The 26562-nt window shown below is 47.7% G+C and overlaps 1 protein-coding gene across 2 annotated transcripts; it reads right to left on the minus strand.

Moving 5' to 3' along the window:
• Positions 1-285: 285 nt before the first annotated feature.
• On the minus strand, positions 286-26485 carry ARHGAP19 (Rho GTPase activating protein 19). Of its 2 annotated transcripts, none has more exons than XM_032695255.1 (12): positions 26398-26485; positions 13435-13700; positions 9324-9404; positions 8765-8974; positions 7986-8212; positions 7382-7468; positions 6434-6499; positions 5536-5724; positions 4752-4850; positions 4051-4143; positions 3482-3550; positions 286-2988 (listed from the first exon to the last, which is right to left on the minus strand). In XM_032695255.1, the coding sequence occupies exons 1-12, from the start codon at positions 26469-26471 to the stop codon at positions 2932-2934; spliced, it is 1518 nt and encodes a 505-aa protein (XP_032551146.1). In that variant the 5' UTR covers positions 26472-26485; the 3' UTR covers positions 286-2931. The 2 variants fall into 2 exon arrangements, with proteins under 2 accessions (XP_032551146.1, XP_032551145.1); XM_032695254.1 differs by having other exon boundaries at positions 26356-26483.
• Between the last annotated feature and the right edge of the window lie 77 nt (positions 26486-26562).

Genomic DNA, 26562 nt, shown 5'->3' on the forward strand with positions numbered 1-26562 from the left:
CCTGGATGACAGCAGGGGGAAGACAGGAAAAGAAGAGGTCCAATTTTATACCTCTGAGAGAAAGACAGCCTGTCTGGGCACCCTATATCATGCTAGTATCCCAGAGGGAATGAGCCCTAGTGCCATGGGAGGCCAGTGCCATCAATGCAGGTGGGCAGTGCCTCACCAAGCACCCCCACACTTGTAGCTCTGGGCTTCTGAGCAAACGTTTCCTTCCTTTTAAAGGTGGATACACCACCAAGTTCTTGCTATCCCAATGAAACTGCTTAAGCCACCAAGCAAAAATCACTAAAAATAAAAGCATTTAATGTGGGGTTTTCACATGAACACACAGAAAGGCAACAGTCTGCAACAGTACTTACATAGCATATATAAATAAAGACAAAGATTAAAAATACTTTGGAAATGACAGACTCTGGGAACAGTTAGCGGCTGCTCTGGGAAGAAGCATCCTTATGAGTCATTGCACAGGGCAGACAAATGAGACACATTCAAGCATGACTAAAACTCTCCCGTGCCTGGGAGACAGTGCGAACGCATTAGGACTGCAACAGCCAAGGTCCTAAAGGCCAAATCTGTTAGCCACCACCATCCTCAGCATAGGGAGCACAAAGGCACCACCAAACCCCTCCTGGGACTGCCCTGTCTGTAGACGGCATCCACCATCCCTTTGGCAGGTAAGGCATCTGACACATGCAGAATGCCTGAATGATGCGCCAGAGGCAATTTTTCTCAGAGCTAAACAAATTTCAGCTGCGCCAGGAGCCAGACATCAGTAAGGGGGGGACAGTAGGAAGTTATATTCCTCTCATCCATGTGGGAGAAGGGTATTTAGTCTTAGGAACAAGACTACCTTGCCAAGCAGACACCCATAGAGATATGCCCAAGTAAGTTAGGGACAATGGGAAGAAGAGGAATGAACAAACACTTCACCCAGCAACTGCTACTGATGCAAATAAGAGCAGAGGTAGCAGAACCAGACCCAGCTCTCCTTGTACTACCACTTGACCTTTGGCTGTGCCTCTTCTCTGTTCAGAGGCAAAGCCAAAATCCCCAGGTCTCTGCTAACAGTGGGCTGCAGGGACAGGGCAGAAGTGCAGTCAGCAAAACACACAGTGCCCTTCGGAGAAAAACACATAGACAGCTTCATCCCCTGGAGGGAATGATTACAGACACATTCAAAAAGCACATACTACTGCCACAGCAAACAGCCTCTGCCCTTCCTCACAGCATCCTTGCCAGCCTGGTCCCTGAAGAACCACAGCTCTTTCTTTGCTGTGACAGAGGCTCCTAACACCAGCAACTCACATGTCTATAGTTCCACTACCCCCTACATTTTCAAGGCTCCAGCCTGGGGTCAGACTGGGGACAGGCCCCCTCAATAAAGGACCAGAAATCTCCCTTTATACAGAGCAGCAAAAGCTTTGTATCTAAAAAAAAAATAAATTCAACAAATCAGAATTAAAGAAAGTGACAAATTCCAGCTAAGCCAAACAGGTCTCCGATGCCCTGTTCTGACAGCTCTAGCCAGTTGGACTGAACTTCCTGCTCCTATCCCAATATTCACACCTCCTGTCACCAGTTGTTTCAGAAAGCTGTCAAGAACAGAGCTCTAACTCCTGCTAGCTGCTGGTTCTTAGAGATTAGAAGACAAGTATAATTGGATTCCAGAGATTATTTGCTTTGCTGAGAAGGGCTGAGAAGTGTTTAGATGGTTCCCCAGCTGATTAAATCTTTATTTCACAGTAGTGACCCTATGTGTATCCTACCTCAGAGTGCCTGGAGACACGTTCTTGGCAAGATTGGCTTACTGGAGTACTTTAGCTTAACAAGACCACTGACACTGGCCAGCTGTGATGGGGGTTTATCTAGATGGTTTAATCTCATTTCTGCAGCTCAGACCAAAGAGCTGAACCCACCTTCAGCCCTTTCCCCCAGTTTAATGACTAATGAGCCAGTTGCCTTACCAGCCATCCAGATATCTTGAGCCAAAGCCTCTGGCACAATTTGCAGCAGATCACAAGCGGCTGGAGCCTTCTCTCACCTCTCACGCTGCTCACACTGTTTTTATGCTTCGCACACAGCCACAAGACTCTGCCTGCTCCAGGCACCGTAACTTCCAAAGACTAGGCTGTTCTGCCCCAGACAGCTTTTGCCAGCCTCCTGCTCTGCTCAGCTTAGCCTCCCTGGGTGAATACACAGCAGAGATACTCCTTGCTCAGAGTTGTGCCACTGAGATATGAAGGCAGTGAGCAAGGGCTGCCTCCAGCTCTAGCTAAAACAGAGGGATGAGTTTATTGGGGATGCTGCTTTGCCCACTTGAGATGATGGCATCCAGAGCCTCTCCCCTCCTCCCAGGCCCATCCTGTGCTATGTACCATTTGTGCACTCCAGCCCTTTGCAAACAGCAGAGCAAAATGGAGCCCAGAAGAAGCAGAGAAGGGCCTGGCTCCAGAGGAGGACTGGAGGCAAGCCTAGCTGTCAGGGTGCAGGTAAAGGTTGCAGTCCATTGTTCTCACTGCTAGCAGAGGGGAGGAAGCAGAAACAAGGCATTGTGTTAAAAACTCAGAGCAGAAAAGCAAAAAAATACAGCCTAGCAACATTGCAGAGAAAGCTGGGAGTGCAGGCGGGCTCTGCAATGAACAGGGCTCTCCTTGTAAGCAAGCACTCCAGCTCTTCCCAGAGCCAGCAGGTCAGACATGCTGCACAAGTTTTGGTTAGATAGTGGTTTGCCCCATAGTAGAATGAAATATAATTTATATACAGAAAGAAACAAGTCCCTGCAGTCTTTGCAAAGGTCCAGTTTCAAGAGTGCTGCCGTGTTGCTGAGGGTGCCGTGAGCCTGCAGCACTCCCCTCTCAGTGCAGCACGTTATTTATTCACAGCTTGCGAGGCTGGGCAATCCCCACCCATGCGTTGGTGCGAGGCAATTCAGAGGGATGATGAATCCTTGGAAAGCAGGAGGGCTCGCATGCGTCTACAGGATTCCTGTAGCAGAGAATTAGAGCAATTGAATGCTTGAGACACAGAATGCTATGCAAGAAAAGGTTGACATTCTCCTCCTACAAGGACCCTCCCTGGTGTCCGCCTCCAACACCTTTTATTAAAGCACTAGACGAGGCAGTGAGCAGACAGGAACAAACACAACAGTCCATCTTGGGCTGCACCAAGCTCTTGTCCCACTGCCACCCTGACAGGCTGTTAGCAGTACCCTGTGCTGCCAGCTTCCCTCTGCTTCCTGTAAGAGCCAGCCTGCCAACTCACAGGTAGAAGGGCTGTATCCACCTGCTGGGTGAAACCCTTCAGGGTCTGGCTTCCAGAATGCCACCTGCCTGCAGTTCAGCACAGAGCAGACTGCTGTGAGCTGGGGCACTGCAGCTGTCATAGAGCCTTGAGTGTGTTGCTGTCACCTCTGCAGGTGTCAGAGCCCAGCACATCAGGTTCCCCACAGGAAGAACTGGGGGGAGAGGGAGTGTCTCACCTCTTTCCGGCCCTCCAGAGTTTTCAGCTTCGCTTGGGACACGTGAGCTGGAGAGCCACATTTCTGTAACTGGACAAGAGAGGGCAATAGGAGTAGAGAGCTGGTGAATGAAGTGGCATCCACACCCTTCCCCAGGAGCAGCCTGTACCACCAAAGGGCATCTATCACCCAAATATACTCTTAGTTTGTCCGAGCCATGGGACAGCCTTACTGCATACAAGCAGCAGGCTCTGTACAACTTGTGGAGGAGGATGAGAGAGAGGGAAGGGGGCACAAGCCAATGCCCCAGGGCAGAACACAGCCAGAGGGACAAAACTGGAGTAGAGGCCCAGTGCTGCCACCCCTGCCCTGATGCTGCCCTTGCCATCTGCTCTGCTCTCCTCTCCTCTCCTCAGAGCAGCTTCCCAGGACCTTATTTTGTCATACAAAAGAAAGTTGGAAACCTCTTGAGCACAGAACAGCAAACAGTTCCCCAAGGATTGATGAAATGAGTGCCCAAAGTTGCACTCAAACTCCCCTCACACACTTCCCCACCAACAGCTTCAGCGGTGCTGCGAGAAGTTTCTTACCAGTTGGACATTCTCTTTGCTGACCCGTGCAGGCTCTGGTGTGGTATCCCTGCTCTTCCTCTCCAGGATAACTGGGGTTCCCAAAACTTTCCGCTGTTGTAAGAAGAGAGGGCTGTTGGCTAGTGCTTTGAGTGCAAAGTAAAAAGAAAGAGAAGGAGCAGGATGCATTGCTGGTAAGCAGTTGGATGCTGGGAAAGAAAAAAGGAAGCCAAGCTGGGACAAAGATTGCAAAGCAGAACCACCTGAAATACCACATCATTAGGCTGGGCCTGTCTGACTGTAAAGGGTTTGGGAGCTGACCTGAGGCCCGGCCAGGAGCCCAGCCTGTCAGAAGCAGGTACATGCTGTTGTGGAGCAGCCCATCATGTGCTAAAACCTGTGCTAACATGCTAGACTACATGACCAGTTTCCTGTCAATTCTCATCTCATCTCAGGAAGCAATCAATTCTCCAGAAAGATGCACAGATCCTACAGCCATGTGTTTCAAGATAATTACACTTTATACTAACAAGACATTGTCACTGTGATGCCTTTTCTGCCCCAGCAGATCTATGTTGTTTGGCAGACAATACTTTGAACAGTCCCTGCCTTTGAGGGTCTCATTCAAGGCAGGGCAAGGCAGAAGCAGAGAGCAACATCAGAAACTCACAGCAGAGAGCATGGGTAAGAGGCTGCTTTTACCTTAATGAGGCTGCTTTTACCTTAATGAGGCCGCTGAAGGAGCGCGAGCGGGCACGTCGTGGTGCTGGGGATGTGGGTACATCAGAGCCAGGAGTGAGAGCTGTAGGATGCTTATTAAACTAGGAGGAAACATGAGGGCAGTATGTTAGCACAGTTGCACCACTCTCTTACTGCTGTGTGCTGCTCTACCTGCTGTCCCAGAACTCAGTTGGTCTCTTTCACATCCCAGAATAGAGGAGCAGCTCAGAGCCGCAGGGATAAGAAAGCAAAGGAAGGCCATATTTCCCATCCAGCATTATAGGGAGTTTGGGTGCAAAGCTGCTTTGTGCTGGCTACCAGATTAACCAAAAGCAGCAGGTGTTGGAGTAGAAAGGGGGCTGGGCAGCAGCTGGCAGCCATGACTGGTGCTGAACATATCGACCAGTCTGTCTGGAGCAGCAAGTTGTCTTGGGACCAAGAGGAGACCAGTTTGTCCACTCCCTGGAGGCAAGAGGGGACTAGACTTTTCCTTTTCTGAAGGAGGAAGCTCAACAAGGCCATGATCAGGACTGGAAAACTGCTTGAAAAACAGAAAACTTAAAGCACAGCCTGATGCAGCAAGCTCCAGTATCAGTCACATCCAGACATATCCTCCTTCCCTGTCTTCTTACAGCTCTGCCCCTTACACAGCCCAAAGTCCACAGTCCACTTTCCCCAGCCCTCCCAGGATTAGGAGCAGCTCTCAAGAAGGCGCTGCCTTTAACCCTGTGCCCAGGATTGTGCTGACAAGCACACCCCAAGGATATCTTTTTCTCCCCGTACTACCTGTCGGATAAGCTTCTTCTTCTTTGCGGAGTCAGGCATATTGTGGACATGGCGGAAGAGCTCCTTCAGTGCCTCCTCTGTGCGCTGCTGGGTCTCCTCCTGATGGCAAGAGTCCAGCCGGCTTCGCTTTTGAGACTTGAGGGGCTGCAGCTCCTTGGAGCCAGAAGACGTCAGCAAATCCAGGTCATCCTGGGAAAGCGGAGACAGCAGTCGCTTGCCATGCTTTAATCCCAATGAGCCACCCATCTAAGCCAGGCTAGGAAGAGTCTCGTGAGCTGCCTCAACACTAGTGAATGCACAGGGCTGTGTTTTCCCTATCCTTCTGCAGCAGCACTGCACCAGCAGGCCCCGTGCCAGGAAAAGGTGACAGCAATACAAAGGTGACCCCATTGCTTCTTCCTTCCCCTCCCAGATGCCAGCTGCAGAAGCCCTTCCAGGTTTGAGAAGGATCAGTGCAGCTCCTTGTAACGCATCTTCTCTCTTCTGCAGCTAAATGAGGCAGGGAAGTATTTGCTAGCAAGACACAATTGTCCCAGTGGCAGCAAGTAGCCTTTATCCCAGCACCTCTTCCAAGCAACCTGGCCATGGCAGCAGGCACGTCTGTCTGTTTGGAAGGCACAAACCCATCAAAGGAGCAGGTGCTGCATGAACTGGACACACGGAGCAGGTTTGCTCTAAACAGGGGCCGGTAGCTTTCTTTCCCTGTGCTTTTGATTAACAGATGCTTCAACTCTGTCCAATTTTCCTAATGCAGCCACCTGCACTAGCACACAATATGCTTCTGACAGATCCTCTTTCATGACTTGGTTTGTTTGCAGCTTCTATCACTCACAAGGATCCCTTCATAGCATCAGAGCCTCTGCCCTTTAATGGAGGGCACTGCATTTGCTGGCCTTACCTTTGATGTGTGGGCTCTGGATCCCAGATAGTGCAGCCTGGCACACTCCCGGATGTACACTGGAGCCTGTGACAATGAGCAGAGAACAGGCCAAATATATGTTTAGCATGTTTGGCCTTGGGGCAAGAGTGGCCACAGCAAGAGCTGCTTTTCAACCATACCACACAAGCTACTTGTATCAAGACTCAGCTACTTAGGGAAGACAAAGCCATGGAATTTCATGTCCCCAGTGCAGTCCCTGTTCACAGCTTCCTTTACATGCAAACAGCAGACGTGGAACTCACAGTAGGAAAAAGCTCCTGTGGAACCCTGCTCCAAATGATTCCTCTAGCTCTGAGCTGGTCAAGCAGGGGCCTGACAAAGAGGGCAGAAAGTGAACTTTCTATGGGAGGACTTTCTGCAGAGAGCAGATACCTACAGTGACCAGGAAGGTCCTGAGAAGTCAAGAGACTGCCTGTTGTAGAAACACTTCCTGACTGCTCTACAGCACCCTGCTCAGAGCTAGTCAGTGCCTGTAACAACAGTGGGCTGACTATCATTTGCAGAGAAGTTCACAACAAAACAATGCACTGTATTAGGTATTCGGCTCGTGGCAGCACTCAGCCAGGACAAGTCCCTTTCCTTATCCTGCGAGAACCCTCGTGCAGCCTGGTGAGTACCTGCCCCCAGGAGCCACGCTTCCAGCTGGGCAGCAGGTGCTGGTGTCCAGCAGAGGGGAGCGTTACACTGCACCATGCTGCTGACCTGCCCAGGCAAAGCCATCCCTGGGGCTACCTGCCCAGCAAAGACCTCCCTAGTCACTAAAGGAACAGTTTCTTGTAGAAATCCTCCTTCCCGCAGAAGAGAGTCCCCAGAATATGCACGTGACCCCTGGAATCTTTCTGGACAAGGGGCATTCAGTCTCCTGCTGACAGAAGCAGGGAGAGCAAGACCCCAAAGCATACTTACCTTGAAGAGTTTCTGAGAATGTTTGATCATGAAGGTCACTCCATTGTTCAGCTTTGTGATATTTTCCTGAAGGTCATTTGCTGTCACCTGGCAAGAGGACACAGCCAAAAGTGCATCCATTAGAAGGGGAGGAGGAAGGATCTCTGCTGCCCTCGCTGTTTCTGGGACATAGACACACAGTGCCTCAGCAGGAGACCTGCTCTGAGGTGACAGGCAGGCAGGGTTCACAGCACACCAACTAGCAGAGCTCACAGAGCCAAAGCTGCTCTGAGAGGAGAACCTGACAACTCTGGGGCCAAACAGTTCACCAGCAGTACAGAAGCTGGAGCTGACTTTCTTAAAAGAAGCATGACTGTACTGTGCTTTCAATTTTACTGAAAAAGATGATGCCTAAATTGCAAATGAGACCTATGGCAGGTCTGGACTGAACACTGGGAATGAATCCTGCCAGGAAGCTTAACCTCTCCATCGCAGTCTCCAACCCTCACATCCCTGTGTCAATACTTAACCTTCCCATCTTGGTTCTTCCCCTACCAAGGAGACCTGCCAAGCCTCTGCTGTCTATATTGCAATATCCCACCCACAGACACCGAGGCACGCTCACATTTCTGGGCCATAGGATGTGGGGTGCAAACATGAGGGCAAGATTGTGGGCAGACATCTTGTTCTTGTCCTGCTTCTTGGCGGTCTGGTAGAGCAAGTCCAGGAGCAGTTTGAGCAGACTGCGGTTGGGAGCGGGAAGGATCAAAAACAGCAGCTGGAGGGCTTCAATTTGGCGCTCTTTGTCTGGAGTGCTGGTCTTATTCCCCTTCTCATCAAACAGTGTCAAGTCTGCCAAATCAGAAGGCAGAACATGAAGGACACACATTACCTTTCCTAACAGCAGTCTGTGGCAACCAGTTATCCTTCCCTCTTCATATTCAGATCTCCTACAATCCCCTACACAATTCTTGGCCCTCCATCTCTCTTCCCCCCAGCTCCCAAGCTCCCCACTTAATGTGTTAATCTGTGCTACTCCTCCCACAGAACAACAGAGCTGCTAAGAGCTGTGATGGCTTGAAGGCAATATGGAGGAAGTTCACATAAGGTAGTTCAATAACAGTTATTAAGTACGTAGAAACCACAACTTGCTCAGGAGAACCCCAGACATAAAACAGATGGAGACCCAGGTTACCAATGTGGGCTTTACTCCTGAATTATCTGAGAGAAGACTAGCTAGACAGACTTGGTCTGATTCCTTAGGATTTTCAGCTCCAGTCTTTCCACCATCATAAGATTCCTTCTTATCCTGCCTTTAAGGAGTACCCTTCTGCAGCCTAGTGTGCTTTCTAGGAGGCTTGTTCCAGTCCTTCTGCTCATCACTGCCTCTTGCTGCTCACTCACCTGCAATTTTGAGGTGGGCATGGAAGTGCTTGTGTGTCAGCAGCGGCTCTGGTAATTCCCCCAGGAACATCTTAAGCAGGGTAGCCACATCATTGGAATGAAACTCCCCAGAGTCCAGGTCAATATCTGTACCACTGTTCAGAGCATCCTTTAGGATCTGTTGCCTGATGCTGTTGCCTGGCACTCGAAACAAGCCTTCTGCTCTTAGATCTGCTTGGCAGAGGGGAGAAAAAAGGGCACTGAGTAATCAGAGGCTGATTCCCATCTTCTTACTGAAGCAGTTCCCTCCTCTTTCTAGAGCTTGACAGCAAACCTCAGTGAACTGCATTCAGAGATATGAAGATATGACTTCAAGCTAACTCCCATCAGTAGAAAAAGTACTTGTACAGAGGGAAATAAACTAACATATCTGCTAGGCAATTCTGGGGAATAGTCACCCAGTGCAGTGCTGAACTCCTGACGCTGGAGAGATCATAGCTTTTCACTCTGCACCAGAGACCTGAGGTGGGCCAGTCAGATACCCATTGGGATGGGAAGACAGCAAGACAGAGCCACTTACTTTTGTGCAGATACTCGATTAGCTGGGAAACCTGTGCAATGCCTTCTTCTGTCAGCGGTGAGCCAAACACCACCCCTTTCTCTGGAGAACAGAAGACAACATGTTCAGGCAGCTCAGAGCCCAACAGCCACAGAAATTAATGCTTCCCAAAGAATAGGATTTCAGCATGCGAAGACCAGTGCCCCAAAATGCTAAGGGTGAAGGTCACAAGGACACCCATACATGTGAGATATCACAAGCACTCCAAAATAAGACACTTCATCTCACCATGCTGTACTTACATGGGCTTGATCATCCTGCTTCTTACCTCAGTTTAATTACACTTTTATCAGCTAAAGCAAACATTCTCTAGCCCTTTAAAAGAAAACAACACCAAAACAGATGCTTCAATTTTAAATGGCACAGAATCTGCATGCCTGAACTTTATGGGAACAGCTAAGTGGGAAGGGCAGATGTGAGAGCCTGGACTGCCCAGGCACCTTCCACACTGGCACTCTCCACGCCCAAGAAGGAAAGTCCAGATTCATCCTCACTGTGGCTTGACATGAAGTGGAGCAGAAAGAAGAGGTGCAGCTACTAGTTTATGGGAGAGGAGAACAAGCACTACTGGGGAGATCAGACATGATCTGACTGTCTCACACTGGCCTCCTTTACAGGGATGGGCAATCCCTGGAATTCCCTCATCCCAGTGAATCTCTCTTCAATGTCAGTTGCTCTAGCCTAAGTATGAAGACTGAACAAGGAAGAACTCAAAAAAAAAAAAAAAAAAAAAAAGGAGAGTAGGGAAGGAATGAGCTGGGTCCTTCTCCATAGGGAGCACTGGCAGGTCCTCTCACTCTTGGAGTCTGCTCCCATGCCATGGGGCTGTTACAGAGTGAACATCAGCTGCCAGCTCCATCCACTAAATAACACAGGTTGCAGCCCCAAAACATGGAAGCAACTGAGCTGAAAGGAAGGAGATCCCTGCATAGAAGAAAACATTAGATGAGAAGCCCATTTAACTGAAGGGCATTTGTTGAACCAGTGCAGAAAACTGTTCTTATCCAGAGAGGGACTTCGCAGGTAAGACAGTGATTATCCAGGAGGACAGTGTTGTCTAATAAATGCAGCCTTGATAGTGAATGGATTTTTCTGTCAAACACACACACAGCCAGCATGCTCTGCCCCCCAGAAAGCTGAGACAACTCCCAGGGGCTTCACTGACAGCAACCAGAACTCTGAGCACCACACTTCTTCCCTCAGATGCACATACGTTTGGACTGCAGCTGTAGACGAGATACTGGATAGACCGTATCACAACATGCTGACTGGGACTGAGAACTGGAACCAGGTGCAAAACTGATTTGTCCTACCCTTGCATTCAGGCTTCAAAGAGCCAACAGACTTAAGAAAAGAATATTCCTCTCTTCTCCATGGCCTGACTAACAGGAGCATGGATCACTTCTGAGGGCAGGCTGGACATTTGCACCATTTGCACTGAAGATTTCCCTCCTTATTGTTACAGGTGATAGCCCATCAAGAAGTGCATTGGCTGGTCTGATAAAAGTTATCTCTGCGCAAGCTTTGTCTTGCCTCTTCTTTTCCCCCTGCCACAGCACATTTTGATTTTACTAGCTTTTGGTCTGTTGTACTACAGATCTTACTGCTCTGTGGTGTTGATGCTCACAGCATGTGAGAGAGACCTGGTTAACCCTATGCTCTTCTCTAGCAGCCTTCCTGTGCAACTAAATTTATTCCGCCTGAAGAATGTTCTGCTTTCTTCCAGGACTTCTAAAATACATGGTAAGCCACCAGGAACTCCAGCCTCCTGTTAAATCAAGAACTTTCTGACCTCACTCTGATAAAGCACATGCTTCAGTCTTGCAGGAGAAAGGAGGCAAATGTGAGCTCTTGATCCGCGTGAAAGATCTGAAAGGTTTGAGTGCAAAGGGAGAGAATGGTTGGCAAAGATTCTTGTCCTTGAAGAAAACTAAACTCATTAGACATTCAACAGATAGAATCAACAGTGGCCAGGAATAGAAGAGGAAAATACATCTTCTTGAGACATGCAGGGCCTGACAAATTTGATTTAGTTTTGAAGTCAGAAGCTGGTATCTGAATGAGAATTTGATTCTCAAAGAAACTTGAAAGATGTGTCTGGAGAACGGATGCTGCGTTACAAAGGCTTAGATGTTATTGTATGACTGCTTCTGAAACTAAGCAGCAGCATGAGATTGAGTTTCCTGATGCTCAAAGAAGTTGTATTTGCAGTTTGATCAGCTCTGAGCTCTGTGGTCCTTCGCCTCTGGCTTTGAAGAAATAAAACCTGTTTGTTCTATCTGGTCTATAACATGAAGAAAAACAAACGATGGCTCCAAGATGAAACACACAGTACACAAAACTGATTTTCTCTGTAGGCACAAACCTCTTTTTCTCAGAGTTTGGCCAAGGAGTTCACAGACAGTGCCTGTCAATGCTGGGAGACACTGCCATTGCAGCCTGGGAGTGCAGCCAGCAGACTTGGAAACATCTGCTAGCTGTAGCTGTAGTGAGACACACGGCCATGGAGACATCTGAATGGGGGAAGGCAGAGCTCTCGGGGGAAGAGAACGAGCCGGAGATGTCAGGTCTGCTAAGAGCAGTGCTCCAGCAGAGTACAGATAATTAAAAAAAAAATTAGCTAGATAGAGAAGGCTCACCAGCCCCTGCTGGAAGGTTTTGACAAGAACATGGAGGTTTCCAAACACACTAAGAAAACACTTCCAGCTTGGTTACTCACTTGCTTCTGTTTGTCAAGTGGCAAGTGTTTGAATTTAAGGTGTCCTGCTACTCTCTGGGAACTGAGGCAGGAGCAATAACAGGTATGAGCACAGTCTAACTGCAGGTGAGGGGCAGCACAAAGACCTGTTATTATGGAGCAGCAAGGTAAGTCATGGCAATATTAAGTAATTCTCATCTAAGGATGCTAAAAGACCTGATTTGCAGTATTTTATTTTCCCAGGGTGTGTGTATCTATCAGGATTCCTGCTGAGTGAACCAGAAGTGGAGGGCTGAAGCCGGCACCTGAAAATTCTGCCTGAGCAGTGAGGCTGCAGAACTTGTCCTTATGAAATACAACAGAAGAATAAGTTTGGTAAAATCAGAAGCACTTAGAGACACTATATAAAGGTTGACAGAAAAAAGCCACTCAGACACAGCAATAACTCCCTTCTCAGAGGTACTCACAGTAGCAGAACTGCTCAAAGGAAGGGGAAGACTAATCAGAAGTGTTCAACCTTAGGCTGCCAACATCTGAAGGCAGCTCCTTACAGCTTCTCTGCCAGCAGCCTGCCAGTCTAAGTTAGGAAACCAGAGTTGAGGAGGGATGTGAGGTGCCCAGATGGAGTCAACTTCTGTCTAGATAAGTGAGGAAGTTTAACTGAACTTATCAGGAGAACCACGTTCCCCTTGAGTGTGGGCAGAGGTGGAAGAATGCACACCCACCGTAGTCACCCTGCCCCGAAAACACCTTTTTAGTTACAACAAAACAGAGTGGTAAATGCCAGCACTGAAGAGGAGAGGATCTCAACATAACAGCGCTCAAAAGCAGATCTCAAACTTCTAAGAAGGGCCTAGGGCTAATGGTTCATAATCAAGACAGTTGAACTTGAAAGAGAAGATAAGAATACTCAGTTTACGAGAAGAAAACTCCAGCTGAATCCCTGTCTAAGAGAAAAAGAAATATGTCACCTCCCAGGGTTGAATCTGAGCTTAATCAGAGTCAGTTTGCAGAGCTTTGTCACTGACTCACTGGATTGGGATGTGGATCTGAGCAGCACTAGCATTTGGATGGGAGATGCTTACAGATTTCTGAGCTGCACAGTGGGCAGCTGACCCACTGAAGCCAACCTAAAGTACACCGCAGCAATAATCCCCAGAAAAAGATACTCTTAAAGTGCAGGGCATTTCTAGGATCAATCCTGTGGCCTGTTTTGCTCCTTTCTAGAGGTGGCATGCTCAGAGATTACAAACCTATAATATTAAGCATTCCACACAAGCTCAAAGCAACAGGCTGAAAGTTTTGTAAACTACATGCAACAGATGATTACAGCATCACCCTAAAGGTGGGCACCAGACATCATGCCATACTCACCCTTGCGCTTCAGAGACATCAGAGAACGAAAAAATCCAGAGGCTGTGCTGTTTGCCCCAGGCAGCTTTGGGTCCTCTTCTCCCATTAGCTGGGCCAGCTCTGCCCCAGGCAAGTCAATGAGCCTGGTAATATTGCTGACAACCAGCTCTGTGAACACTTCTGGTTTTTCATGGCGCAGCTTTTCCACAAAGAAGTCAGGATTGAAGATGATCGGCTGGCTGCGGAAGGAGGAGTCATTGCAGATGACAAAATTGCAGATGGCATCACTGGGAAAAAGGGAAAGAGAAAAAAAAATACAGTTACTCTTCATCACTTTGTTTTTTACAGCCAGCTGGTCTGCCCTGAAGGAGACATCTGCTGACACAGGAGCTACCAGTCTACACCAACAGCACTGTCTGACTGGTGAATGTTCAGCACAGCACAGTTACATTTCCCTATGGAGCAAAAACATTTCTGGACTGTTTGTACAGCACAGTCCAAGACTAGCACCTCCACAGCATGATGATGACATATGCAACACATTGCAACACCCAACTAAAACTTCAACTGCATCTACATGTCTACTACTGGTTTCACTGTATCTACTTCCTACTAGCTCAGGCAGATATGACACCCAATATTTTACAATAACTTACCACTCTAAGTCACAAAGAAGTTTGGTTCTATCTCCCTTCCTCCCCAGAAATTCATTCCCAGTGGCCTGAAAGTCTGAAACACAATCTAAACTTTTTCATAGCCAGCTTACACTTATCAGTTCCCACCACTGTTACATCATCCCTACCTTCCTATCAACAAATAGAGAGTTCCCACATCCTGGGACTTTGTTTTTGAGATCATAAACATGCAATAACGGGAACCCTCAGTTTTGCTGCAGATGTGGTCAAATGCTCCCAGGTGACACATTGCCACCTCTTTGGTTACTGCCCTCTGCCAGCTATGCACTCTGAGTCTGGAGTGAGTGAAAATTCATTGGCATGCGTCATGCAAGATCAGTCCTTGAGGAACCCCTAGGAACCTTTCTCCTAGAACATCTCTTTTTGGTTCATCCAGTTCTTGCCTCTTCTTCATGCTGTCCTTTATCCAACCTCCCTATTCTCTAATGACACCTACTTTCTCCATTTCATAGCTTCTCATGTGGCATGGGAAAAGAGATGCACCTGAAACAGTGCTCTGCTAAGGGTTATTTATAACAGGTACATAGCCCAACCAGAGGATAGGTACATTTACCATGACAAAAATCAAATTAAGGAGCTTTCAAAGAGATATCTCACTTTAATCAGAGCTCTTAATGCTCACACTTAACTCTTAGCCCAATTTCCATCTACTTCTAGGTCCACCATTACCATCTTCCCACCACTGTTTCAAACACCTTTCTGCTTCTGATGTCAAGCCCAGAGGTTAGAGTTGCCTAGCTTGCTTCTCCCACCACTCTTTTACTTAAAGGTGAGGGTTAGTATCATTCTTCAGTCACGAGCTACTGCCCTGAAGACATACTTGGCTATAAAGTGCTAGCCTGGCCCTGGCAATGGGTGTGTCAGTTCTTTCAGGGCTCTGGGTGTAGGCTGCCTACCCACCCATTTACATACTACATGCTTTCACCATCTGACATTCCCAATCCTTTAATCACCCTTGGCCTCTTATATAATACTTTCCACTGTTTCTGCATCCATCCTCATCTGTGAGCTGTCATTGGACACCATTTTCCAACGGCAGCTGCCACAAGTGCAAAGGTAATAGAGATCCTGTGCTCGTGCACTGGGGATCACACCAGTCCCTTAGGTGTGGTGTGGAATTGGGCCACAGAGCACGTGCTCTGCTGAACACCCCCAAACCACCAAAGGCTTTTCCTTCAAAACAATCTTTTCCATAGAAGACTGGAGCACCTTAACCTTACTCTCCTCTCTGCTGAAGGGTGGAGACCATGTCAGCGTGTTTGGGCCATGCTGGGTATATCCATGCTCACTGTCCAACACACCTGCCACCAAATGCATTTGCAACCCACTGAATGTTACATCCATTGGCTCAAGCAACAGAACACTTCAGCTACTAGTTCAGAGATCTCAGCAATCTCCTGTTCTGATGTAAATTGACAGTAGCTCACGATGGGGAGGACATCAAAGCTCATACTGCCAAGTCACCTGAACTCCAGCCCACCTCCGCACAGCATCTGTGAACCCAAAAGTTATCTGAGCTACTGCTGTACATCTTTGACCTGAAAGACTATCTCCAGGATTTTCGGGATGCGTGATCGGAATATGAGAATAAAAGCTGCGACTCAGGCTCCACAAGAAGAAAGATACTTGCTGAAACAAGAAGAAACTAGGCTCTCAAGTAGCACTTGCATCGTGAGAATCCATACAAAGCCCTCTCCCCTTGCCACTGCTCTCCATGGATGTCAAAGATGCCTTCAAGAGGATGGAAAGGAAGAAGGTCTGCAAGGCAGACTGCAAGGCAATCTGCCAGGTCCTCTAAAATTTTAGAAAGCTCTCAAAGGCTCCCAGCTGCATGGCTCAGAGTGGCCTAGCAAGCACGCTGCTGACTCCAAATGGGGGCCATATTTTTCTGAGCACCTCCCAGCCTGTGTTTCAGCAGTTTGTTCTCTGCAATAAATCAAGACCAGAATGCAACAACTTGGTATCAGCTGAAAAAAGCAATTGCCAATTGATCTGATCATATTCACATTTCATTGCACACGGCTACAATGCACAAACAAGTGCCAGCTCTGCCCATAATGTGGAGCAAGCCCTTTGCCTGAAACCCATGACAACTCATTCTGTCGCATTACAGATCCTGAGAAGGGTTAATAGCAAGTGTATAGGCCCAGTGACCCTGCCTGCAATGATCCGTTCACTCTTATTCACTCACTAGCAGTTTTGTTTCCCCACAGAGAAGATATGCAAATACTTTGCAGCAGTTACATCAAGCATCACAGATTATCTGTTCTGTCTGACAATTAGATATCTAGATTCAGAGAAAGAAAATTAAACAATTTTGTCAACTAGAACTGACATGACTCCTCTGCACAGCCTGTATTACAAGTTGCACAAAGTTTAACAACATTTAATGCAAAAATAAATAGAAAAAAGTAAATTTCTTACATGAGTGCTGAGAGCTTTTGAAGAGGCATTAGGAAGCAGAGACAGGGAAAAGAACTTGCTCCTTGTTTCCAGCAACAAAAGAAACCTGCCTGTCCCAGCACAGCCTATGCAAATTCCACGCATGCTACAAGACACAAGGGCGCATTATTGGGTCTGAAAGGCCCCCTTGGCACACACTGGGCATCAGCCTTCACACAGAGACAAAACAGAAAAGAAAAGCTGGACAAATTGATTCATGTCTCTTGCCAAAGGCTGCGTAGCTGGAGTTTAACGGCAAATAATTCCTACATAGAAACCGGGGTTTTGAATTAGGACCAGCGTGGTATTAAGTGCTCTCCACCTGTATCCAAGAAGAATCCACAGAATAGCTCCAAATCTACCCTGTGTTTACCATGAGTAAAGCCATGCAAACACATTCCCAACAGCAACCAAGCACAACCAATGTTATGGCACTAGCAGGACAATAGCTGAGACCCTTAACTGCACAACCCCATGCCCAGAAACCTTGCTAGAAACACTCTCTGCTCCTGCCTTTCACACTTTCAGATCCTTTCAAAGACAAAGCACATAAATCGGCCCCTCCAGAGCTGGAAAACAGCACCTGGCCATTGCTCCTTGCTACCATTACTGTGCCACCACGGGTTGTTCATCCACTTCAGGATACCCCATTCCATGTTTCTCTGGATTCCCATCCAGTTTCCCTGCCTGCTGCAGCTGGGACCAGCCTTGTATACTCTTATTGTGGTATGGCACTTCAATGAGCTACTTAATTTTCAAAGGTCACTTTATTAGCAGCACTTCCTCGCACAGAAAATTTGCCTTTGTATCATTATTGCTAATCAAAATGGAAATGTGAAGCAAACCCCTATTTCTGAGCAAAGATAAAGCCCCCACTGGCTTTACACATAATAACCCTGCCAATCCTCACTGCTGCACACCATAACCTTCATAAAGAGCCATGTGCCCCATCTGCTGTTTTCATGTCAAAAAAGGGAGATGGATGTACTCTACCTACACTCACAGTTTATATAACAGCAGAAGAGTGGAGACAAACATGTATTCAGGGAGTTCTTGCCTTTTTTTTTGCTTTGCTTGCAATTACAGAGTTACATTTTCTATATGCTGTGATCTCAGATTGCTTTATGACACGTCAAAAGACAGTAAAATAAAGGAATAAATAGCTTCTTCTCCAATCCCAATGAATAATAAAATCTCAATGAATAATAAAACCTTGTAGTAATAGGGTTGTGATTAAGACAGCAGATTAAAAAAAATGGGTCTTATATTGTGCTGAGATTCTTGCCATTCTAGTATCTTTCAGAGCCAAAGCCTGTGATCCCAGCCAAGTCACAAAGAAAGCTGTCTGTCACACACAACGTTTTTGCTTCAGGCATGACAGCCCCATCATTTCATGGGGAGTGGATGGTGCAGGAGGTCAAAATCATGATGGATCAATTAATCCCTAAGGTAACTAGATCCAGGCCAGGGAAATGCCTTGGAAACCAGGACAAAAATGAGACTTTAACTGCCAAAACCTGATGAAACCTGTGGTGCAAGAGCTCTGCAAGCAGGCAGATTACCTCATGTGACAGTAAGCTTGCATTTGGATAGGTGAGACTGAGCTGTTTAGTGGCTTTCACAGATCTGACATTGTTCTAAGTCCACCCATGTGAAGGAAGAAAGAGGTTCAAGCAACATGAAATAGAGCACAAGGAGAACACAAGTAAGCCAAGGAAAAAGAAAAGGAAGTGATACCTTTGGGGCAAGGCATTAGTTGCGTTTGTCTAACTGGGAAAAGTAGATACACTGGAAGCTGCAGATTTCAGAGGAGCCTGATTTATCTAATTCAGGGGGCAAAATCCATCTCCGGTGCCATTTTACACACTTGGTATGTCATCACTAGGGCACCTGCACTTCAGACACAGCACAGTAGACAAGTTTTACCATACAGGAGTAAAAGGATTAAGAAGCTTTTGAAAATAAGGCAGATAATTAAAAAAAAAATCTCCCTCTATAATAACAAAATCTTTAGATTATAAGAAAGAGCCAGACTGCTACCAAATACTGAGAGCAGGGAGATAAGCAGGCAGTGCTGAAGAACACAAAACATGAACAATTCTTTGCCTGGCTAAGCACAAAGGGAGACAGGACAGATGCGCACAGGCTTGGATTTCCCCAGGGAGGGAGAAGTAGCATCATTTCCTATGTTGTGCCAGAGTAAGGAATCAATTAATGAGGATGTCTAAAGACAGTATTTCCAGAGCCAGATAGGAGCCATCCCAGATTTTGCAAAGAGATGAAAGAAGCATAGTGGAATTATATGGAATCATTTTAAGTACAAAAGGACTAGAAGACAAATTATTTCCTAGATTAAAAAAAAAATAAAAGTAGTCTAATGGGAATGGACTGCAGAGACATTAGAAATGACTTCACAGTTAAAGTTGCTTTGAGGATTGTACTTCAGACTGACATTCTTGTAAGATGGTGTAACAAAGATCACATTCAGGCCTCACACTTGGCACCCTAACTCTTCATAGGATTACTGATTTGCCTCTGAAAAATGTCAAGAAAAACACGCAGCAATTTTTGCCTAGGGTTATACTCATAAGGTCTTCAGGGGCAGAGTCCTTTTGTGATGAGTACACAGTGAACAGCACAGTGGGTGCTGATCCTTGCCTACTGTCTCTAGCCTTGAGACAAGACAGTCGTATGAGATAACGCTGCCTTTTTAATTTTGCTTTGCTTTCTTCACATTTAAATAGCTTACACAGAGTGATTCAGCCTTTTGGCTGTGGGAACCAGACAATTATATACAATTTAAACAGCAAGGACCTGGAGAAGAAAGCTGCTATTAAGTGATGGCAGCCTGTGCTGGACAACCTGGAATTAACGTAACTCCTGGCTATCTTTTGGACATCAGGTAGATTGGTTATCCAAGTCACTGCTATCATCTATGAATTCAAATTCTGTCTCCGTGAAGGATTCAGACCACAGCAACATCAGCTACACATCTGTGATGTGAACCTGGAGGAGATGGACCTATCTGGGAAGATAAAAGGGTTGGAAGGGGTGGGGGGACCGTGATTTGGAAAAACCTGAAAATGCAATATATTACCAGTGTCAAAGAAAACTGCAGTAGTGAGACAGCCTGATATATGTGAAACATCAAGAAATTTACATTTCGGCATGAAATTTCTGAAGTTTGACCTGAGTGAACTCTTTGTGATATTTTTAATAATAGCCACTGAAATATTTTAGAGTCAATCAAGCAGCACTTCAATCAGCCATCACCACAACATCAAATGCCTTCTAGTGCTAGGCGGAAAAGAATGGAGAGGAATTAGAGAGGAACCGCAGGTTCACTGTGGTGCTCTTCACCAAGTTTCCTTCCCAGTGGCACCATCACAGCTCTGGATGCTCCCACGCTCTGTGATGGCTCAGCCTCCTATCCAAAACCCTGTAAAAGATGCAGAAACGCAGCTACCACCAGAAATGCAGTAATTTTACATTACAGATATGGAAGCTCATATGTCTGCCTTAACATCAGAATAACACAGTTGAACAGTGTTAAATAGCAATGCTGCTCTGATTCTCATGATTGTCAATGCAATCTAAAGTTTGTGTCTCTATTTTAATATAAACCCCTACTGGGAGCAGCTATAGAAGAAGAGCCTTAGATCCAATCCTGATTTCACTGAAACCAGCACCAAAACTGAATTTTTTTAGATGGCAGCAGCTGCATCTTCTCGTTACTGATCTACTCACTTTTATCACTGTGGCATTGGGAACCTCGGTCACAGCTGGGGACTCCGCTGTGCTCGGTGCTGTACAAACAGAACAAAGGCAATACCCTGTCTTTAGAGGGCTGATAGCTAAATCTGAAATGAATGCTGGAGGGACAGAAAAAAGGAGGAATCCCAAGAGAAGAGGCAGCACTATCAGTCAGCATGACTGATATAACTGAACTCTGCCAGCTTTTCTGTAGACACTATTAAAAAGGAGGGCGAGGAAGGACAGAAAAAATAATCAGGTCACACTGCAGACATTTAGAAGAAATCCAGCTTCTGCGCGAGGGGCGACATGGGACTGAGCACAAAGGAGCTGGTTTGAAAGCTATCAGGCAGGGACGGCTGGGACACAGGCTGAGGAGACAAGAGCTGAGCTCCAGGCGCTGGCTGGGAGCCGCTGGCGAGGCAGTGACAACAAACCAGCAGTGCCAGGTAGCTGGAGGAGCCTGGCAGCACCACAGGGCACTGAGTGCCCACATCCCAACCCTTGCCAGAGGGCAGAAGCGCTGTAGCCTGAGGAAGCCCAGCAGCCATTTCCCACCACCCAGAACATGCCAGGAAGGCATGCTGCCTTCTCTGGGAGGTCACCATAACCTGAGGTGACTGTACAAAAACTGTACTGATGTATTTTGCCTGCCCCAGTCATATAGTTATAACCACGACAAAACAATGCATCTTTTTTGCTTTATTTTACCAATTTAAGCCATTTGCTTTGTGAATAATGTACCATAGATCTGAGGTACCCTGTGGGGCCACGTGGTATTTGCCCTCAAAGCTGTGTCCCATGGCTAGGACAGGAATTTTGGGCCTTTTCTCCCTGTGTGCTGCAGAATTACCCACCATGACCTTTGACTATGTGTCTAACAAACTGTAAAGACACATCCTCTTCCCATCGACCCTAACACCTTTCTCGTGTAATCTAAAATTTTTTACTAAATATCTGTCCATGGACTCTTGCCAACTTACTGCTCTTCAACTACATCCACATCCCAGGTAGGAAGTTTCTTCCCACTTTTGCCAGTTTGGTCCTTAGCTGGGTGGACTTAGCAAAGTCCACACATGTCTGCTGTATCCCTAGAGTGTGCTGGTGGTACTTTCCAGTTGCCAACGATGATAGCATTCCCTTACTCTCCTCATTTTAAAATGTCTTTAACTTCTTTACTTTCCCATTTTGAGTGTACTGGAAGTCAGAAGCATGACCCAGTCCTACCTATCTCCTCTAGCACTCAGAAATTGCTGCATGCACCTCAGACACTTGAAGATAACAGCCCTAGGGCATCCTTCAGAGGCAGGATAAGATGCAGTTCAGAGACAAGCAAAGATACACCACATAGGTGCTTCTCAGTCCAGTAGCTCCAAGCTAGTGTCCAGGTCAGAGCAGAATTACCATCTATAATAAGCAGTCCACAACAATCAGGTTTACTTCTGACATGAAAAATCAAGCAATCACGCAAAACCAACACAGCAAAGTTAACAAGCTATTTTAACAACCAGTCTGGGAACTCAGAGAAAAACAGCAAGGCAGGATGAGTGTTTTCCTCCAGCTCTACCACAGTTCAATATGCAAAATTGGTAGACCTAACTGGCACCCAGGACACATTTGGGAATCCCATTCCATCAACAGTTAGTACTCGAGCAAAGCATCACAATGTGAATACAGTGTGCTGCAGCACTCACAGTTGTTTGACTGCAGTTGTTTCTTCTGGACTGAGAGGATACTAAGACCTGGGTCGGGACCCACAGTCAGCTCCTCACAGCACTGTTGGGTGAGATTTTTGTGGTCACAGCCTGGCAAATAGAGGACAAAGGTACTCAGGAACCACAGCTCTTGGGTTTTTTTCACTACACTTCTGTAATTCACAACGCTCTGGAGGCGCAGTGAGCAAGCTGCATGCTTGCATCTGTGTTTTGTATCACAGTGGTGTTTGGAAAGGATGACAGCACATCAAATCCCTTCTCATCAGCAATCCTCTGCAGACACCACTGAGTATGTCAGAGGCCACATCCCTTGTTCCAGATGTGTAAACTCTCACAAGCTGGAATTGCGATGAGGAACACCTGGATGCACGCCAGCATTTAAATAAGCTGGTGACATCTGCTCAGGGCTGCCGAGGCACACAGATAAACAGGCTGGGCCCGCCACAGAGCAGCACAGCATGTGGTACCAGAGAGACAGAGATGCACAAAGCAGCCCAATTAACTCACCAAACTGAGCAGTGTGGGGGCCTAGGGCTTTTGAAGGGGATTTGGGCAGGCTAGGATGTCAAAAACTGGAATAAAGTAAACAGACACCAGAATTCATGTGACAGTAACCCATACTGTCACTTTATGCAACTCTCCCACACTGATCAGATACAGCTTCTCTTCCCATCCTGCCTGACAGTTCATCTCTGTCTGGATCCACCCAGTTTCACCGCAGACTCCAGGGAATAGTGATATATTTATATACTGGGCCACTCAAGAGGATGCAGAGTGGCATGTGCATGAGAAAAGCTCCAGGAACTCCTGAGAGCTTGTGAGGATGTTCCCTAAAAGGCTTCCTGCTCTCCAAGGTACGGACAGCCTTATCACGGTTCTCTCCTGTTATATGACAGCTTGCAAACAGGGCTGTAGGAATGCCCATATGGAAGTCCCAAACCATAAAGCTATGTTTCAACCTTGAGTATAAGCTTCAGAAAAACAAAAAAGAAAACTAATACCGTCTCCCCTGAGAAATTCCTGCCTCTGAAAATCAGAGCTGCCACATTACCACTCGAGAAGAAAGGATGTTTTGGCTGGACTCCAAATCATTGAGCTTTATAGGCCAAAAGCAAACACATTAAAAGTTCTTGTAAACCAGCTGGCAGGCAATTATTTAAGCAGCTTATCACATTCCCTACTATCTACAGTTTCTGAAAATAAAATTTATGAGGAAAGTCCAGATAGCCTAATTGCAATTACCTAGCATAGAGGGGGGAAGGGCCAAGAGCCAGGGAATGACGGTTTTGCACCTTGGAGAAAAGAGTCCAACACTCTTCTCAGGTACCATGGTAAGTGTGGTGCATTACCTGGACAAGAGGCCAGGAACACACCAGATGTGAAGCTCTGAAACGCAGTGTCAGACGCAGTCACAGTTCCTCCCATTCTCTGCCCATGCTGGCTCCTAAGCCCCTGTGACTTGGGAACAAGGGAATACATAGTATCAGTCCCAAGGATCACAGTGCAGGTTTAGTGACAGCCTGCACAACATCAGTACAGCAGGTCTGTGACTGCACCCAGCAGACCATAGGGCAAGGAAAAGGCTTCAGCTCCCTGTTCTTGCCTCCAGCTAAAGAACAAGTAAAAAAAGAGATCCTAACAGAAGGAGCTAAGTCCAAAACAAGTGGAAAATACAAGGCCTCAGTTGTGACCAGGAGCCCAACACAGTGTACAGAGGGACAGTATTTCCAAGAGGAACTTGACTTCAGTGCAACCATTTAATATTAGCCAACATTTCCACGCCGCCCCATCTCCTTCCCATCTGTTCATGCCACTTATTAAATCAACACACAGTGAGGACTGTTGACCTTTAGGACAAGGAGTTTGATTTCTCAGCAGTGTCCAGCACTCAGTGCTTCAGTTTCAGAGTGAACTGAGTGCCCAGGCACCTTTAAAGGAGTGACATTTTCACAGGCATGTAAATGTGCACACAGCAACAAGGCACTGGCCAGACTGGCAAGGAGACGCAGAGCTGCTTTGGGTTACGTGGGAAGCAACGCTCCCCCTTCATACAAACAGACAATAAACTGAAGTGTAGCAGAACAAGGATCCTGTTGTCCAAGCCCACCCCAGGCCCTGGATGAGAACAGGACAGGGTGTTACACACAAACATACAAAAATACTGCAAATGCAAAACAGCCTTGGTTTTGGATCAGACATACACCTGGCAGGACTTGGACTGAGTACAGGGTCAAACACAAGTTTAGGTCTCAAAAATTCTTATGAGGGCTGTGGAAAAGGGAATCTTTGAATAAGATTGTCCGCTGCTCCCAGGGTATCTTCAGAGAAAAGTAGCCATGTGTTCAGACTTGGCCTTAATTCTGAAATCAACCATTTTTTCTGCATGACCCTCAGCAAGTCACTTTGACTTTTTACCATTAAGTCATGTTTACAGTGAACATTTTCCTATTTACAGTAAAACACAGATGGCAATTGTGTCTCCTTTCATAACCTGTTTATGGTATGAGCTCTTGATGTCCAGTTGTGCAGTGACACTCTATCAGGTCATTTCAGGAAGATGCCTCACGGCTTTTTCCCTTCCACTCATCCCACCCCTGCCATATCAAATGGCGGACACAAGTGCCTGGCAAAGCGTTTAGGCGCTGCTTGAATCAGACCTTGTTAAAAGCATTCATTAAACAGACAGATGTTTCTCTTTTGAAATTGAGCACTGTGACACAATGCAATCATCATTTTCAGTTATGACGAGCCGGGCAGAGGTTAGAAAGACCACAAACAGAAGAGAGGCCCACACGAATCACCTTTTGTCATGTTCAGTAACATTTGGTAAAGAGTTTAAGACATCCAGCTTTTATTTCCAGTCTTTAAGTCAGTATGCTAAAGACCACACACACAGCATGCAAGCTTTACTAGCTAACCTGCACCTCTCTCCAGATGAGAGTAAATGGGGGCAAAAGCACAATAGAAGCAAGCTTTGTGTTCTGTGTAGAGATAGACCAACAAAGCAAGAGATCGATTTGCTAGCACTACCTGTGGGTGACATGCAGTGCTGGAAAAAAACTTGTACTTCAGGCTTGGCTTTAACACAATCACTCACTTGGTGGGGGGTTAGAGAGTGGGGGGGGAGTACATCCTAAGGACAACTGCCAGCATAGAAAAAATAAATTCAGTCATTTGGGCTGATCCAGGCCACGTTTAAAATGCCTTATCCAAAAGGGCATCTTAAGTATTTGCTGCATAGAGCATACCAGGTCCAGCATTTCAGGCACTCCCTGCTCAAACATGCTGCAATGAGCAGCATCTCTTCATCCCTCCTTCCAGGGCAACTTAGGCACCACAGCAGTGCCGTCAGGATGGGTCCCACTCCGCAGAGAACAGGAGAGCACTACCATGAATCAGGGTGCGTATGAGGCATCAACCCTCAACTGCATTTATTTATCTACAAGAACTGCCATTCAACTGATAGGCAGTTTGCAGCTCCACACCACATATGCAGGGGGAAAAAAAAAGAAAAAAAGGAAGAGGTGATGCAGCCTTTTATCAGTCACCCGACAACACTGTTCCAGCGAGATGCTCACGCGGTCCCCACTATTTTATCGGCAGCAGTCACAGAATGGTTATGCATCCAAAAGTACTCGCTAAAGGTGAATTACGTGAAGCTGACATCGTTTGTGTATTTGGAAAGGCAGAATAACGGACGCAGAGTGCACAAAGCAAAGGAGGAGGAGGGCTGGATGCGAAGCGAGTCTATATAGTGCCATCACCCTACCAAACCCTGCAACTGCCGAGAGCTCGGCGCCAGCTCTGCGGCTGCAGGAGGGACGAGCCGGCCCGGCCGCAGCACGGCGGTGCCCCGCGGCAGGGCAGAGCTGCACGGCGGGCACGGCGCCCGGCCGCCCTCCCGAGGGAACAGCCCCTGCCCGCGGCGGGCGGCTGGAGAGGGATCTCTGCCCTTGCAGCGGAGCGGGCAGCGCTTCCCCGCAATGCAGCACCGGGATGCTGCGGGGAGCGCTCCTGCTCCGCCCGGCCCGCCGGGACACGGGCACCGCGGGGACACATGGTCCTACCGCGACCCTCGCGGGGCTGCCCGGCGGGTCGGCCGAGCTCCGGAGCCGCCGGGGCGCCGGGGCCCCGCGGGCGGCGCAGCAGCGGGGACGGCGACAGCGCGGCTCGCACGGGCAGCGCCGCAATGGGCGGGCCGAAGCGCACCGGCCGGGGCCTGCCCAGCGGCTGCTGCGGGGCGCCGACCCGTAACGCGGCAGAGAAGGGCCGAGGAGGTCCCGCCGCCGTCCCGGGAGGGTGCGAGGAAGTGCCGGTGCCCGCGGTCCCGCTCCTACCTGCCGCCACCGGGCGCCGGTGCTCCCGCCGCCATCTCATACCTGCCGCTCCGCCTGCCCATTGGCCCGCCGCGCCTCCCCCTCGGCCCCGCCCCTCCTGCGGCGCGCGGAGCCATTGGCTGCGGCCCGCCACGCCCCGTCGCGATTGGCCGGTTCGAACGGGCAACTGCCGATCCGCGCGCACGGCGGGGAAAACGGCCGCCTGTG

This window comes from Chiroxiphia lanceolata, chromosome 8 (genome assembly GCF_009829145.1).
Source record: "Chiroxiphia lanceolata isolate bChiLan1 chromosome 8, bChiLan1.pri, whole genome shotgun sequence".
NCBI classification, from domain to species: domain Eukaryota; kingdom Metazoa; phylum Chordata; class Aves; order Passeriformes; family Pipridae; genus Chiroxiphia; species Chiroxiphia lanceolata.

Excerpts from the sequence above, each read along its gene's own strand:
- ARHGAP19 (XM_032695254.1), bottom strand. The coding sequence starts at position 26,471 with ATGGCTCCGCGCGCCGCAGGAGGGGCGGGGCCGAGGGGGAGGCGCGGC. Across the intron at positions 13,701-26,355 it reads CCGGCGCCCGGTGGCGGCAG|TGATGCCATCTGCAATTTTG; the intron begins GTAGGAGCGGGA and ends CCTTTTTCCCAG. Across the intron at positions 9,405-13,434 it reads GATGTCTCTGAAGCGCAAGG|AGAAAGGGGTGGTGTTTGGC; the intron begins GTGAGTATGGCA and ends TCTGTTCTCCAG.